Source organism: Ochlerotatus camptorhynchus, unplaced genomic scaffold, assembly GCF_037179485.1.
Source record: "Ochlerotatus camptorhynchus isolate MF236.1 unplaced genomic scaffold, CSIRO-AGI_Acam_v1.1 ptg000277l, whole genome shotgun sequence".
Lineage (NCBI taxonomy): Eukaryota > Metazoa > Arthropoda > Insecta > Diptera > Culicidae > Ochlerotatus > Ochlerotatus camptorhynchus.
This window is the reverse complement of record NW_027040766.1, coordinates 3,779,006-3,796,620: the sequence shown is the minus strand read 5'-3', so window position 1 is coordinate 3,796,620 and position 17,615 is coordinate 3,779,006. Positions and strand designations below refer to the sequence as shown.

Sequence of the window (17,615 nt, the reverse complement as noted above, 5' to 3'; positions counted from 1 at the left end):
TTGGATCGCCTCTCGGTGCTGATTTGTCATTCGATATCAATTATCGATTTAGCATTTGAATTTGAGTTCGTTTGCGATCAATGAAATGTATTGTATGCTTAAGATAATTTAATATGGATGGAACAAGATAACGATTTCAATTGAAAGTAGAATTACCAGTTGTAAAGCATTGATTTACAACGCTTCCAAAACAATCCGTCGATGACGGTTATCTTATCACTACCAATGTTGGACGTCATTGAATTGCTTGGATTAATAAAAGCATTGTATATTTAACACTCGGTAGTAAAGTAAACAGATCTTCAAGTATCCATCGATTAGAGCTTGTGTAGTCCTCGACTCTCGCCTTCTTCCAGAATCACTATGAGCGAGTCCAACGTTTCCTCCGAGTTGGGAATGATTTGATCCGGTGGCAGTACGAAACCAAACCGTCCGGTATCCCGCAGTTCGTAGCAGAAAACGATAGGCGTCTTGTAGACGCCCTTGATCCAGTCAATGCTGCCGCCCGAAGCTATGTCTAGAAACGGAATTGGTTGGTTATGATCGATCAAATAGGAAAAATTAGTACTTACAAATCGCTTCTGCAATGTTTCCAATCTTGTACTCCGTCCCGTATCGCTCTTTCAGCTTCGTAATAGCCTTGGTACCGACTTCCATCTAGAATCGAAATTTTAAACAACGACAATTCAAAAAAATTTCTTCGGATGCCTTACCATTTCGTCGTAGTTATCCATTGGCTCCGTAGTATGTCCATAGGGCAAGAGTAGCAGCTGAGAATAGGCGTGGAACGACAGGTAGGTACTGATTTTGGGTTGCACCGACGTGAAGTACTCCGACAGCGTGCGAGTCTCGTCTTCCGAAAATGCCGATGGTCCAGCATAGGTATCCGAGCAGGGTACATTCGAAGCACCTCCCTCTGCAATGAAACCCAATCTTTAGATCAATGTCTTCCATGATCTCCCTCCCACCACCGCTACTCACGCATAAAGTTGTATCCCCAGTTCCGGTTTGGATCAGCTCCTACGCACAAAATACTGTGCGGCTTGCGGGTCTTCCTCCACTGTCGGTTGGTCGTGTGCGTGTACACATATCCATCCGGATTGGTGATCGGGAAGAAGTACCAATCGTAGTTCTCCGCAATATGTCGCACCTTCTCGTCACCAGAGCTGAGCAATTCATTCAAGATCCAGGTCAGTGTTGCCCCACTAATCCACTCACGGGCATGAATCGTAGCCTCCATGAACACTCCTGGATTTCCCTCCTTGTACGACACTTTCACGCCCCGAATTTCACGACCTTCGTGCGAATGTCCACCCACGATCGGTGTCAGTACATCTGGGTACTGCTGGACCAACCCATCCATCCATGCGTAGATTTCCTCCAACGTGTAGTAGGCATTCCACCCGAACGCCTCCCGCGTTTTCCTGCTTATTTCGTTCTCAAACAGCTCCTGCAGATTCGAAACACTCAACTCCACACTCAACCCGTATCGCTCAACCAGCTCTCCGAATTCTGCAAACTTGTGTGGTGGAACGACCAGATCTACCTCGCTATCCAAATGCACCGGCTCACTCCAGAAGCTGTAACCCTCGCCGAGCTGTTCGACAGCTTGCAACACCTCCAGATGCTCCATCGTTTCGATTTTGGTACGATACAAACGGTAGTAGTCGTAGCGAGCTTTCTCGGTAAGTGCGGCTACCGAGATAGCTAGCAAGGCCGTAGCCAACAGTATGCATTTAAAGCCCATTGCCAGGCCGAGTATCATCACAGACTAACAGTCGACCCTTTACTGGACGGACTTTTATAGAACGGTAGTGCGGTGACCATAAATCTGTCCAATTCATTTAGGTTATCTAATCTCAGTTCGTAAATGAGAATGATGTGTGTCGTTGAAATCACAAGCGTATATACTTATTTGATGAAGGTGTGGTTCAATTACTGAAGTTTGAGTGATTTTGCTTTTTCATCGATCATTGGAAATAACCGTAATAACCGTAATCATTAACGACCTCCTCTAATCATACCTAATCAATCAAAATGTTATCGCGGCGTTAGAGAGCCGGATGTAACGTGGTTAGCAATTGGTAATGACCTGCCACAATTTAAAGTCGTGTGCCTATCAGTCATTGTATTCGTATGAATGAAAACTAAATTTAGTTGTGTTATCTCGCATTATGGTGCAATGTGTAAAAATAGAAAAGTTGATGTTTCCGTTAACTACGTTATAGCATTGGCTCTCAACACGAGCATATCAAACGAATTGGTCATTCTTCCCGACTCGGATACTTGCCTTTTGGAGCGGAAAATAACAGCATCCGTAGAGCTGTTACGAAACCAACCGATACAACATCGTTGGATTCCAGGCATCCGCGACAACGAAAAAGCAGATCGACTAACAAGCGAAGCACGCAACAGTCCGCCACTCAACGTCGCCATCCCGAGGAAGTATGCCATCACGGCAATGCACCATGCCATTCGTCTAATATGGGAAGAACGCTGGGCGCAATTAACGGAAGTCAAATTGAAGGAGGTTAAACGCGAAACCAAAAAGTGGACCGACCAGCAAAGTTCCGCCGCATCGACTGCGCATCGAACATACAAAGTTTTTGCACACGAGTTTTTACTGAAAAAATATTCACCGCTGGTTTGCGAATGCTGTGGGGCTGTCGTGGATATCCGCAACGTGATTTTGCACTACAGGAAGTTTGAAACAGCCAGAGTGAAATACGATATTGATTCAACCAGCCTACATGAGCCGTTATGCAACGACGATGACAAGGAAAAGCAGTTGCTGAAGTATCTACAGGAAGTCAATGTGTATCGATGAATCTAAAAGAAAAACAGGAAGTGGGAAGATGATGAAGAGGAAACAGAAGAAGACGGAACGGATGAAACGTGGCGAAGAAGTTGGAAGAAGATGAAAAGGATAACAGGATGGCATCTGACGAAGAAGAGGGCAAACGAAAATGTAGAAACTGAGAAGATAAAGGAGAGGAAATAGAAGAAGACCGAGCAGAAGAAGATTAATGATAATGTAACTGAGCGAAATTTAATGAAAAAAGCGAAGATGCGGATGAAGAAGGTGAACCAGAAGAATCTCCGGAGAAGGAAAGAAGAAGACACGGATTCAACGCAAAGCAAGAAAATTACGAAGGAGATGTGAAGAACAGTAAGCAAAATAAGACGAGAAAAGGATTATGAGGATGCAGACAAAGCGAAGCGGAACCGCAATTGGAGCAAACCGAAACGGAGAAAACGAAGATGATGAAGAAAGAAGATGTTGAGAAAATAGAAGAAATAAAGGTGAAATTAATAGAGAAGAAGACGTGAAAACAAAGATGACATTCAATTAGAGAGCAGACGATAAACCACAAGGAGGGGAAACGAGTAAAGGAGATACAAACGATGTGAACATTGAATTGTATTATAAAAACTAACACCCACATCCACACACTATTACATTCAAACCACAGAAATAGACACAAATGAATCCGCTGAATGTAAAATGTCTTACAAAATAATAACAACAACAACATAATACATTATTTGAAATGGATGTATTGATGGCCGGCAACATTTTTGAATCGATCATTTTCTTGAGATTAGGGTGGAAATTGACTTCGGCCTAATCGCAAATTTTTGGCCTATCGATCAAAAAACATTACACTCCCGGTCCTTCGAGCCGGATACCTGTGGACCGTGTCAAGACCCTAAACGCTGGATTGATGCCATTCACGGATGGAATAGGCCAGACCACACACACATCACACCATTGTGTACCGCGAATGAAAGGAGTGTCGCCATTGTTCCGCGGGTCAATTAGTTGTGCACAATCAATCAGCAGCCATCTAAATTCTCGCCTGAAAGGAGCCTTTGTGAAGGATAACGCGCGCCTGGATCTGGCGCCATTTCAAGTTTGAACTGACTGGATGGAATTTCAACTCGGCTTTCGTGCTAGGACTGGACACTAACCAGGAACGGATTCCTGTTTCTACAGGTAAATTAACACTTAGTGTATGTCCTACCGAAGTTAGGATTCGTGATTCTTACACCCCCCTTCGATTTTCTTGATCTGCTACACTACGAACAACCCATTGGTTGACCGATGATTGACCATTGGTAAGGAGGACAACCAACTTCCTAAGGACGGATCCTTGGCTGTGAGTGACGGTTAATTGGACCACATATGCACCATTGCGCCGCCAGCCATCAGTGACGACGCCCATCGGCCATGGTTGGGGCCATCTTGTTCATCCGATCAAGGCATTTGACGGGATTTCGACACCGAAGAGGGAGCACCATCATATTATTGTCCGGGTGAGTCTATATAGAACTCTGTATATGTCTGCCGAAGCCTGGCAGCAGAAAATACACATTTTAATGGAAATTGGTATCCTCTTCGATTATTTGCGGACACATCCCTAATTTACTCGCTGACACGAACTGCGACTGCACTTATTTTGAATTTGAATTTCATTGCTGGGTTTCGCACCGCTGCTGGTTTCTCTGGGTGAGTTGAGCGCAGTATATGCCCGGCCGAAGTCGGATTCTAGTGGTACTACATTAGTTCCTCATCTTCTTCTCCCAATTCTCGTTGGTATTCTATCGGAGTTTCGACATCTGGTGACATCATACGATAGGAGTTTCGATATCTGGCGAGTTCATTCAAACGTTGATCATTGATTGATGTGTAGAAGTATTCGATCGATTTGGACACTTGTGGAGCTGTTGGTTTCTCTAGGTGAGCTGCCTCAGTATATGTCCAGTCGAGTTTGGATAATTTTAAATACTACATGCTGGTTTCCTCTCCTCTTCATACGTTCCTTATTCGCTAATGAGCATTACCAACAAAGTACCTGTGTCGTGACTGAAGCTTTGGTCAATTGGATTGCTGACTTTGGATCAATTTAGGAGGAATCGTTTGTTGTAAAGGTCAGTTAACATAGAATAGCGTGTGTCCACCGAAGCAAGGGACCACATTATACTACAACGACACTTCTCTTCTCGTTCCGTATCAACTATACCGAGCTAACATCATGCCTACCAAGAAGCCGTGTACCAGGAAGTCGGTTTTGAAACTCCTCATTACCAAGTTGAAGGAGATTGAGTTGGTCTTGAACGATATCTGGCGTTTCACGGAGAAAATACAGGAAATAACGACTACTACTCAGATCAATCTACGATTGGAGAAAATCTACGAACTGTGGGAGAAGTATGGTGCTACTCTCGTCGACCTTAAATCGCAATATGACTTCGACGATGAAAACGACGAATTCGAGATACAAAGACAGGAGTTTAGCGACCGTTACTATCAAGCAAAATCCATATTAATAGATCAGGCTAGGGAGAGGCAGGGACCTACATCGTTGAGCCAATCCATCCTTGGTGCTGAACCATCAGTAACAGCTACGCTTGATCACGTTCGTCTTCCGCAGATTAAGCTGCAATCTTTCAACGGGGAGATAGACGAGTGGTTGAGTTTCCGGGACTTATTCACTTCCTTGATCCACTGGAAGACGGATCTTTCAGAGGTAGAAAAGTTCCACTACTTGAAGGGATGTCTGCAAGGGGAACCGAAGACGTTGCTCGAGTCGTCGCCATCTGTGTCTGGTGAACTGAAGCGGCCTGTCGAGAAGATTTGTTTATTGCCAGTCGTAGATTCGACCAACTATTAAGTTTATTCTATCCCTATCCCATCCCAATCGAAGAGGATTCTTTTTTTTCAGAAACGGATATTTCTGGGTAGGTGAGCGTGTCTGTGAGGACCACCCTATCACCGTAACAGCTGACCAGATGATAGCAAATAAAGGTAGCAGAAAAATAATGGCTTAAATTGTGGCTATTGTACGAGCCATCGATCGACCGGCAGTTGATGGTAGATCGAGATCACTTTCGCTTTCATTAGCATACGGGAGATGATGTAGACGATGAGAGCGAGAGATTCGGTCTACGATCCGATCTCTTGTGGTATTCACCACATCAACGATGGGATACTGGGATCGGGTTAGAGAGCAGATAGCGATGATTATTGTAGCGAGTTGATAAGTGACACAAGCTCGAAGACGGTCCTGCGAGACCGAGATTTTTATTGTAATTCGTGTTGTAGTTTGTACCAAAAATAAATGTAGTGTAGTTAGAGTTTGTGTTTCCCCTAAAACTTGTGTAGTGTTAATTGTGCCATGAAGGAAGAACTCGCACCCTTAACCCGTTGTCCGTAATCTGCACCAACGATTAACGTGTCCATCGCTGATCCGTTCCCTTCGACCAGGCATCCACCGATTGAGTTGGACACCAACAATCTACAGCTAAGGTGTTCACTAACTCCGAAGTTACTCCAGCAAAGGTACAGGTAATCCTACAAACCCTATTTGCTACTTGGGAAGTTTGAGGTCACCCTTTAAAAAACAAGTAAATGTGTTTTGCTCACATCTCTGCCATTTTTCGACCGATGTTCGATCTTTATAGGTCATTTGAAAGGTAGTGACTGAAATTTAGTTTGTTGGTAGCTGGTTTAATATATTTAACGATTGTTACATGCTAAAACTTCTCCTGAAGTTAAGTTTTTTTTCCAAAAATCACACTGAATATTCATGACTGATTTTCTCAGAATTATAAATTTTAAAATGAAAGTAGACGTAGAACCCATTGAGATACTTTTGTAAAAATTTGGTTGATAAAGGGTGTCCACGATGAAATTGCCACACTATGAAATTGCTCTAACTTTTTAAACGTTGGGTAGAATTTAATGAAAATTTGGGTGGATTTAGTTCATAGTGCATTATTTACATCCTGCAAGTTTTAAAGTCCTGTGATCAAAACTCGCGGAAATGGAGTCGAAAGAACAGCTCGTGCGTGATAAAATCTTGCGCATTCATCACGAGAACAAGGATCTCTCGCATCGTTCCATCGCTAAAACGTTGGGAATCGCGAATTCCACGGTGTCGCGAGTGATTAAGCGGTTCGAGGAACGGTTGACCACCGATCGGAAGCCCAGAAGTGAAGGAAAAAGTATTCCGTACAACACCAAAAATCACAACCGCGTAGTTGGGGCCTTCAACCGAAATCCGAACGCCTCCGTTAGGGATGTGGCTAAGAAGCTGCACCTAAGCCGAAGTTTTGTCCAGAAGGCCAAAACTAAGGCTGGGATTCGAACGTTCAAGGTACAAAAGGCCCCTAATCGCGACGAGAAGCAGAACAAGTCCGCCAAAACCCGTGCCAGGAAGTTGTACCTCAACATGCTGACGAAAGTTGAATGCTGCATAATGGACGACGAAACATATGTGAAGGCCGACTTCAAACAGATCCCCGGCAACCTGTTTTTCACGGCCAAGGATAAGTTCAGCGTTCCGGAGCATGTCCGCACTCAGAAGATGTCCAAATTTGCGAAGAAATTCCTGGTTTGGCAAGCCATCTGCACGTGCGGGAAGCGGAGTGCACCTTTCATGACCCAGGACACGATGAACGGACAGGTGTACATACGGCTGCTTCCTCTCCTGAAGGCCCACAACGTCCCAACAATATTAGTATAAATAAATTGAAAAATATGCCACATAGCACCGAAGTAAGATCACTGCATTTGCTTTACTCATATACCTTTCAAATACTGCAAAGAGAAGTAAAATTAGACAACAAATTGCAGAGCTATAATCAAAACAACAGTTTTTGTTTAGAGATTGACCACACACTTTTAAGCAATTACACCGTACTGTGGCTGGTCTTGATTGGTCTTTTTGTTCATATCTATGCCATTATTTTGTAAAATTGAAGTTCTCTTTGCTGTAGTTGAAGGACAATGAATGTAACAACACATGTTTTCCATTTTTGAATGAGTTGGTGTAGACTACGAGCCACCTTACCAACATCTATCTGATTGCTCCATGGAAGGTGTATAATTGATCAATAAAGTTACACTGGCGACCAGGCTAAAAGCCCTGGAGGGCATGATAACAATAACAATAACGTTGGGCACAATTGACAGATGTCAAGCTCTGCCGATCAACGCGTACTCACTCGTCTGCGAATTGTTCATACTAGGGTTACGCATGAATTTCTGCTGAAGAAAACAGCTTCAACAGCATGTGAATGCTGTGGGACCGTTGTTGACGTTCGTCACATTATTCTACACTGCAGGAAATTTTAAGCGGCCAGGACAAAATACGGAATCGATTCCACAAGCCTTTTTACGGCGTTACGCAACGACGAGGATTCTGAGAAGCGTTTGCTGAAGTTTCTGCATGGAACCAAACTTTATCGGAAGCTTTGAAGGGCGAAGATAGAATGGAAAGGAAAGTGCAGGATGTAGGAAGAAAATGGAGCAGAGCAAGACCGCTGAAATAATGGATGAAGAAAAAGTAAGCGATGCAGAAGAAAATTAATTATTTTTTTTTAATTAATTAAATTAATTAAATTTTTAATTGAAGGTTTTTTCAATATTTTCTCCGGGATTGAATGTATGATAGTAAAATTGATGAATTTTTATTTGTGTTGAGTGTCAAATCCCCTATTTATTTATTTTCTCTTGAAAACCCATCATTTCGCCCGTAAATACGGAACGTTAAGAATTCGCCATCATTAAATCGCCTCGAACATGTTTGACAACCAGGCATGGCAAATCATTTACATTCATTTCGTGCATTCATTTACATTCATTTGCCTCTAACTTTTTCCATCGACAGAATTCCGTTAAATGATGTATTAAACTTTTGTAGGTTTTGATACTAACTACAACTTTTGTTGATAACTCAAATCTGTACCTCTTATGCATGACGAACTAGAGCGGGCAGAACTTGTTACTATTTTTAAGTGAATGTAATTTACATTCATTGAAAAACATAGGTAAGTTCTGTTCACCCTGGTTCATCATGCATAAGAGGTACAGATTTGAGTTTTCGACAAAAGTTGTAGTTAATATCAAAACCTACAAAAGCTGCATACACCATTACATGGAATTCTGTTGATGAAAAAATTTAGAGGCAAATGAATGTAAATGAATGCACGAAATGAATGTAAATAATTTGCCTTGCCTGATGACAACAACAATTCGCCCAATACTATGCGCCTTGTTTTGATTTCCTTAAAAGTGTCGCCCCTTACTTTCATCTTGTTTACATTTCAGCTAAAGATGAAATCTATTTCCGCTTTTTTTTTTGGTAAACAACATTGATTTCGCTCGTTCATTGCGCCCTGTACTATCGTAAGCAAAGAAAAGAGCGTGATCCATTTTAAGCTTGTTTAGAAATAAATTTTGTTTCACCTTTCGCTTTGCACGGATTTTTCAATAGTCGAACATTAAAAAAAAAAATTGTTTGTTGGTCTTTGTTGGTATGTAGATCTTTGCCTGCTCCGTCTGATTGCTGTAAAATCTAACGGAATAGAGCAGGGTTGTTCTCGTTAGTGATTGTTGTCATTATTTCTGTCGAAGCACGCACCCACCACTCATCGGCCCGCGCTTTACTAATACCAACAATCAATATGAAACTATCGATTTGAAATTGGTTCACTACTTGACTAGCCTATTGGTCCCAAGCAAATAGATTAACGTATCCCATTATAGTCAAAATTCTAGTACTACACAATGTTTGTTTTGATTTGCTATGAAAGTTTGACAGATAAAATGAGGGGTTAATCGATTTTCCTCTGTTTCGAGGGGTGAATCGATTAGCTTGGGATCGAAGATAGTACCAGAGCTGAGCCAAAAGTTGAGCACGTTTCTTCGGGACCTACTAGTCTTAGAGTTAACTCTATGGTATAACGGTACGTATTGAAAGGTAAATAAATTTAGCAGTAATCTGTAATAGGACCGTTATTTATTTTGTCAATATCGTTCGAAATATGTTATAGAAATCAGATCTTAGCCCTACATGAGAGAGTGACTTTAAAAGCGCCTTCTTCCGTTTATAAAGCTGCACGAGGGCCCTACGCTTTTCTAGCCGGATTTGCCGGACTCCACAAATACATCGGCATTGTGACCGTTCGAGAAGTAATGTGCCATTATGAAGCAGAAACTTCGTTAACATCCCAGTCAAAAATCTCGATCAACAATTGAAAAGGGTCTATCAGCTTTTGTGAACAAAACATTGTAAGCCTTTTCCTCACAAACAGAAGGCCACCCACGCAAACTAAAGGCATTCTCCTACCCGTACGTAATTATTTTTTTTCGGAGCGGTGAACTTCCTTTTAAAAAAAAAATGATAGGCTCTTTTCAAATGTTGGTCGATAAATGATCGAGAGATGAAGAAACCATGAAACAATAATCAAAAACTAGAAGGGACAGCCCTATGGGGTTGCAGGCAATGGTTACGTAGGACTACGTGGTCTTATATAATAAATGTTATTTGTTAACTGCAGCAGGAGCTTGTGTTTTGTGTAGGAATAGGAATCGAGCGGGGTTCTCTCTGTTTATACTCTTTAGCATGACTATGATTGCCCTGAAAAGAACCTTTTGTTCGTGCAAGCGACATTTACCGCCTTGACCCTAAGTACATTATATCAACCTTAACAATACCACCACCAATAACTGTTTATCTGTAATGTGCTGTCTCTGAATTACGAATACAATAAATATAACACAGTATCATCTGCCTCTGCCATGGCAGGACGGTCGAAATCATTATAGTCTTTTATTTATCAAATCACAACGTAGGAAAGGGTCCTGACCGTGCGCGATCACCTTTTGATATGAATTTTAGTTGGGACATGTTCAGAAACTTTGGAAAATGTTGGTGGCCCTGAAAATGGCCGAAATATTTGCAACTGGACATGGCTTCAAATTCTTCGGAGGCAACTAGTGTTGGTGGATCGTGCGTGGACTTAATTTTCGTTCACAACGTTCGCCTTGACCGGTTAAAAGTACACTTTAAACCATCGCCCAATTTTGTCACTTTTAGAGTTGTAGGCTTTTAACTCAGGGCATTTATCATCGTTGCCAATGTGCACCGTACCGGAGTGTGAGCCCACAGCAAAGCCATGCTGCGTTCTTTAGAACTCATCTGACAAATCAAACGGCCCTTTTCAGGGTCACAAAAGCTTTAAGCCTTAAGAGTTAATTTGAATTTCTATCTTCTCAATGTAATTCTTCAATGCATTACGTGTAATTATTTACATCATTGATAAATCTTAGGTATTCATGACGTTTAGATCTTTGAAAACAACGCGAATGAAGAAAAAAAACCTACTGCGTCAGAATCTGTCATGATTACCTGAGTTTTGTAAAAAAAACGTAAATATTTATGCTGTATGCAGCAAAGAATAAGCAGTTCTGTAGTTTTGTGTCAACCATATGATATGATCACCATAAATACTTCTTTTGACCCGGTGGTTGGAAAGGTAGTGAACTTCGCTACGAGAAATGGGCACTCAGAGAGTCGGCCCAGTTGCTTCAGGATTAGAAGCTTGGTTGCTACCATTTTGCTGGTTCCAGGAATTTCATTCATGCCATGTTTAGTAGAACTCCTAAGCCATCTTTTTTGAAATTAGTTATTGGCCCTGAAAAGAGCCGTTTCAGATAGGGAAAATGAACGAAGCTTAACCTCCGAAACCATACAGGGTGCGTCCTTGACGCTTCAGAGCGTACACTACGTAACGGGTGTTCAATGAAAAATGAGATTTTTTTCAGTCATATGCTAGTAAAACAAAAAAAAAACCCAACGAATTCAGTATTTTTTTTATTGAAAATATTATGTTTATTCTTCAAAAAACGTCAATGAATATTGGAGAAGGGGCCCTGGTCAGCCGTACGACGCAACTTAAAGGGTGATACGGTCAAAATTTGGTCAAGGGAAAACGCGTGTAAATCGGTGAAATCGTTTATTTAAAAAATCAAATTAAATTTCTTTTTCAAGTTCAATTAGTATAAAATTCAGGAAAAATATTCAGTTAGGCTTCCGCTTTTCCAAATCCGAATTGCCGGGCCTTACGCTTGACCCCTGCCATCAGATTTTGTACAGCCACCTTGTCCACCTTCTTCGCCGCAGAAAGCCAGTTTGCCTTGAACTGCTGCTCGCTCTTAGCATTTTTTTTTTTTTTTAACTTTATTATAGAGATTTTTAGCCATAGGCTAGTTCATCTCTTACGCCCTTAGCAGTTTTTTTGGTCTTCTTTAGGTTCCGCTTGACAATAGCTCAGTATTTCTCAATTGGGCGGAGCTCTGGCGTGTTGGGAGGGTTCTTGTCCTTGGGAACCACCTGCACGTTATTGGCGGCGTACCACTCCATGGCCTTTTTACCGTAATGGCAAGATGCCAAATCCGGCCAAAACAGTACGGAACAACCGTGTTTCTTCAGGAAAGGCAGCAGACGTTTATTCAAACACTCTTTCACGTAAATTTCTTGGTTGACAGTCCCGGAAGCTATGAAAATGCTGCTTTTTAAGCCACAGGTACAGATGGCTTGCCAAACCAGATATTTCTTTGCGAACTTTGACAGTTTCATGTGCTTGAAAACATCTGCTACCTTTCCCCTTCCTTTTGCCGTATAAAACTCCTGTCCCGGAAGCTGCTTGTAGTCGGCTTTGACGTAGGTTTCGTCGTCCATTACCACGCAGTCAAACTTCGTCAGCATCGTCGTGTACAGCCTCCGGGATCGCGCTTTGGCCGTCGTATTTTGTTTATCATCGCGATTTGGAGTCACTACCTTCTTGTAAGTCGATAGTCCGGCTCGTTTTTTGGCTCGATGCACGGTTGAAGACGATACACCCAGCTTATTTGCGGCATCTCGGAGAGAGAGGTTAGGGTTTCGCTTGAAACTACCGGCAACTCTCTTTGTCGTCTCAGCGGCTTCCGGTTTTCGATTTCCCCCCGATCCAGACTTCCTGGCTGTCGACAAAGGTTCCCCAAACACTTTAATTACATTTGTAACGGTTGATTTGGCAACTTTTAGCGATTTTGCCAACTTTGCGTGCGAGTAGCTCGGATTTTCGCGATGCGCGAGCAAAATTTTGATACGCTGCTCTTCTTGCTTGGACGGCATTTTGACAACTGAAGAGTGAATTCCAAAATCAAAATAGGAGCAATATTCTACACACACACACCTTCAAAATGGGGGGTGTTCAGGTTTTTTAAATGCAAAATTGAAAGAAATACGTCAAGTTGATATTGACCAAATTTTGACCGTATCACCCTTTAGTCACGATGCTCTCACAAGAGCGCTGGACGGCACTGAAATCATTCTCATTTTTTATTGAACACCAGGTACATTGCGGTAACGGTCTTCCGCTTGGCGTCTTCAGAGTAGGTAACAGCGTGAAAAATTACGTTTTCCAGCAATACCTCCAGCACACCTCGGGTTTCCTCGTAGATCAGACCGGAGATACGCATTATCACGACGAGCCTGACGATGGTCTTGGAAATACCTTGTAAGTTATCATGCATTACCTTACGATGACGCTTGGCTCCTCCTTCACCGAGTCCTTTGCCACCCTTGCCACGTCCAGACAATGTTTAGGCTGTTTAAGCTGTCTTTGGGTACGGTTGACAGGAAATGGATGCGAAAAACTTTCCATATAACTCTAGAGAGCGAGCTCAATACACACTGATCTGCTTGACCATGAATACCTCTTTTATACCTACTCGAAGGAAATTCTTCTAGTAAGTTGTATTTTTGTTCTTTCATCGTTTATGATTGGTTGAACATAACAAAAGTATGTTATTAAATAGAGGAGAAAACGGTTGAAATTTGTATTCAACGTGTTCGATTCATCGTATCTGCACCGTAACTAAGCACAATATGGCTCGTACCAAGCAGACCGCTCGTAAGTCCACTGGAGGAAAGGCTCCTCCTGAAATCGCCCAGGACTTTCTAGACCGATCTGCGCTTCCAGAGCTCGGCCGTTGCAGGAATCCAGCAAGGTAATCTGGTCGGTACCAACCTGTGCGCCATCCACGTCAAGCGTGTCACGTTTATGCCATAGGACATTCAGCTGGCTCTTCGTATTCGTGGTGAACGCTCTTAATTTAGCCATCGAAATCTAACAAAACTGGCCCTTTGCAGAGCCATCAAAAGATTCCACAAGAGAGTTGGGAAGGAAATTTCTGCTGCTTTCACTGATCGCATCACAGTGAATCCTGATCCTGAATCCTGATCCAGGAACCAAAAGCGGTACGATGCTAGTTTTCATTGCTGTGACGACGACTGTAAGGGGCTTACACACTTAAAATTTTTTGCCGAGATTCCAACAGCCGAGTAGTTCTGCAATTTATTTTGCTGAGATTCAGTAAAACAATTGCCGAGGCTCAGCTAACAAATATCATTTTGCTGAGATATCAGCTAACAAACAGATATTTTGCAGATATATCAGCAAAAGTAAATGCCGAGGAAATCGGCTATTGGAGATTTTACCGAGCTAGATTAAGTGTGTAGAAGCAGAAGGGTGAATTGTGTGATCACCATGGCTTCACTAACCTATTTCGCACTATTTCTGCTAACGGGTGTTCAATAAAAAATGAAAAAAATTTCAGTCATATATCCAGTAAAAAATTTTTTTCAACGAATTCAGTATTTTTTTTTTATTAAAAACATAATGTTTATTCTTCAAAAAAAAAAACGTCAATGAATATTGGAGAAGGGCCTTGGTCAGCCGTACGACGCAACTTAGTCGTGATGCTCTCACAAGGGCGCTGGACGGCACTGAAATCATTCTCATTTTTTATTGAACACCCGTTATTCTCTTCTATCATCCACAACAACAATGGTATCAATGAATGTTTGCCGTCGAGTTAACGTTATCCTACCTTCTTAGTTGCTACTCCGTGAATGATCTACTGATCTAATCTACTGGCACTGTGCGGTTGTTACTAAAGACCGAGAATTCCTCAACATCTCCACGGCTGTGTCGGGAAGGATAGTTGTGTTAGTGAGGTAGGTTATTATTAGATCAGGATTCACGTGGTAAGTGATGCGATCGGTTAAAGCAGAATTTGTTTTTATTTAAATCTAGTGGGGATAGGATAAAAGGCAAAGTGAAAATTGCAAGGATGGGGACGGGCCTGGGATTGAACCCCGACCTTCTGCTCAGTAAGCAGAAACGGTAACCACTGAGCTACCGAGCCTCGTCGTAATGCTACATCGACATGTTTCGTCTAGGAATGATTCTCTGATGACTGTGTTGGGAAAGCAGCATAAGCATGTACGTAATTGGTCGATTTATAAGTTAATTCGACGCTTTTGGACAATGCTGGATATCACCAATTTTTCAATAGTTTCTTGTTGAAAATCAAAAGTCGGAAGCAATGCTTTCGATGCGTGGAAATATTGCTGATCGATTGGTGATAATTTTTTTGAAATTGGACCAGGGGCAGCTGAGTTATTAACGTTAAAAATCTTTCACAATTTTGTTTCATGTTCCATTTTTGGTTTTCACAAAGTGTACCCCGATATAGAAATCACAGACGTAGTCCTACGTAAAAAAATCGGTTCTGACGTTGTACAATATCTTATGGAAGGTGTAAACGGTAAAGTGCGGCATTTCAATTCGGAATTGAAATAAAATAGTATTAAAATTACAAAACTCGGTTAACATATGTAATTTCCTTTCCCCAATGTTTCATGGCAATAATTTTGTTTAACGCAATTTTATCGTGGACACCATTATCTCAGGAGATGTTTATAGGAAGGTTGTCACCTTTACCACCTAGTTACACATATTTAAAGCTTCACGTTGTTCTTATAGTTTTTAAACACTTACAGTTCCCAATAAGTTAGTCTCAGTTAAGGGCAGCAAATGGAGCTTATTGCTATGCCTCACTTGGCCCAATCATGTGAAGACAGTGGTAAAAATTTCACCGTAAGTCTCGCATCAATTAAGTAATCCCACTAAATAACACAATTAAAATGTTGAATTTAATTCAAATTCGAGCACAGTACTTTTTTTTACTAAGCTCTTCTCATCCACAGAGTGTGCAATAACTCGCATTCGACGTCAGTGTTTATCATTCAAATAAAACACATCGACCTAAAAAATTCACCACCGATTACTGACACCATCTGCTGCTACAATCGCCATTAATTAAAATAAATTGTAATTTGTAAACCTGTTCGACACCGCAAGCCCACCATTGTCATAATACGATCCGCTGCACTGCTGGCTGGTACCGCACAAAGTAACATGCATACAATTGGAAAAGAAATAAAACAATAGCCTCTCATTTGACTGCACTTCCCGTGCCCGGTCCTACGAGCGGACTGCGAGCAGTGTCACTGCACGGGGATAAATTCACAATCGAAATAATAATTAATAATTTCCCGATAATAAATAAAATAAATTTAATGAAGAGAGAGGGTGATTTTATTGCCCAATGCGATTTCGTTTGCCAGGGTCGGGCAAGACAACCCCTCTCATTGCATTGATGAATGGCTCGAGTGGGTATCGTGCGGGGGTCACCGAGCGAGCCACCACGAGGGTGCAATTTGGTGCATCAACATTTACAAATTATTAATTTGCCAAAGTATTTTTTTTGCTCCGGAACAATCGCTTGTACAATTATGCTGAAAAAATTGGGTTACACACAGTTAATTCACATTTGTGCATGTTTATTTATTTAAATGCACTGGAAATTAATTGTTATTGAAAATTTGGAAAACAATGCTTCTTGGGATGAATAATCCCGGAAAAAAAGCATTCGAATACAGGAGGGGTGTGTGATACTTTAATCACCACCAAGACCCATTTCCAGAATTGACTTTTGTCGGTCGGTCGGAGAATCGATTTGTAGGATGTAAGTTATTTTTTGACTTCGTAACAGTTCACCACTGTTTCCAATTTGGGCACTGGCAGTTTATAAATATCGTGCAGTAACTTCGGAACACACGTGAAGCCCCCGAAAATGATACTCCGAAAATGGACTCACTCGGTGAGAAAAGCATTTAATATTGTGAATAAAATTATACTATTCCTTAATCTATTATTTCCCTGGAGTGCGATAAAATGTATTAGCTCGATTCCTCACTCCTGAGTCAAGGTACGGAGTCTTCTCGTTTTCGGTGGCTTCGTGTTCCGTTTTATCCCGGATATATTTAGCTCGTAACTCTTGTTTGAGCTACATATATGTATCTGTTTTGCGACGCTACAGGTGCGGGGAGCGAATATCTGCCAATAGATGGCTTGCGTGCCCCAATGAATGGTGTTTATAGAGCCCATACCAGAGCATTGTGCTCTTTCACGCGAGTTGTTTTATTTTAAGAAGAGTCTATTTTGGAATTAGAATTCTCGGTATTATGAGTGAGGTTCATTTAAATACGAACACTAGCATTGAGCTACTAGTTTTCACAACAGCTTGCTATTTTGAGCAAAGTTGAAAAGTTTGTTATTTTGATTCTATCGCAAAAAGTGTGGCTTAAAGTATTTGCTGTCTAATTTTTCTCCAAATAGTAATCTATATCTTTAAAACTAAACGAAATTTACCGTTGTGGCAAAGGATCCTCTTATATTTTAAAAAGCACATTACAATCGTTAAGATGAGGAATAATCAACCCTGCTCTGCATATGATAATAAAAGGCAGCTGAGGAAAAAACTAATAAGAGGTCCTATACATTGCAATTTCATTAATTTAGAATGTGCGCTTCACTTCTCTCAAGCCACCTTACAAAATAATAATTTTTCCCAGCACATACCCATCCCATGC

At 41.5% G+C, this 17,615-nt stretch overlaps 2 protein-coding genes across 2 annotated transcripts; one reads left to right on the top strand and one right to left on the bottom strand.

Annotated features, from left to right (window-relative positions):
* Positions 1 to 243: 243 nt before the first annotated feature.
* On the bottom strand, positions 244 to 1,767 carry LOC135706417 (zinc carboxypeptidase-like). Its single transcript, XM_065228023.1, has 4 exons — positions 982 to 1,767; positions 714 to 916; positions 573 to 657; positions 244 to 517 (listed from the first exon to the last, which is right to left on the bottom strand). Exons 1-4 carry the CDS (start codon positions 1,763 to 1,765, stop codon positions 318 to 320), a joined length of 1,272 nt encoding a protein of 423 aa, XP_065084095.1. The 5' UTR covers positions 1,766 to 1,767; the 3' UTR covers positions 244 to 317.
* A 3,269-nt stretch (positions 1,768 to 5,036) lies between these two features.
* LOC135706377 (uncharacterized) lies at positions 5,037 to 5,675 on the top strand. The gene has a single exon (XM_065227988.1). It carries the CDS (start codon positions 5,037 to 5,039, stop codon positions 5,673 to 5,675), a length of 639 nt encoding a protein of 212 aa, XP_065084060.1.
* Positions 5,676 to 17,615: the final 11,940 nt, after the last annotated feature.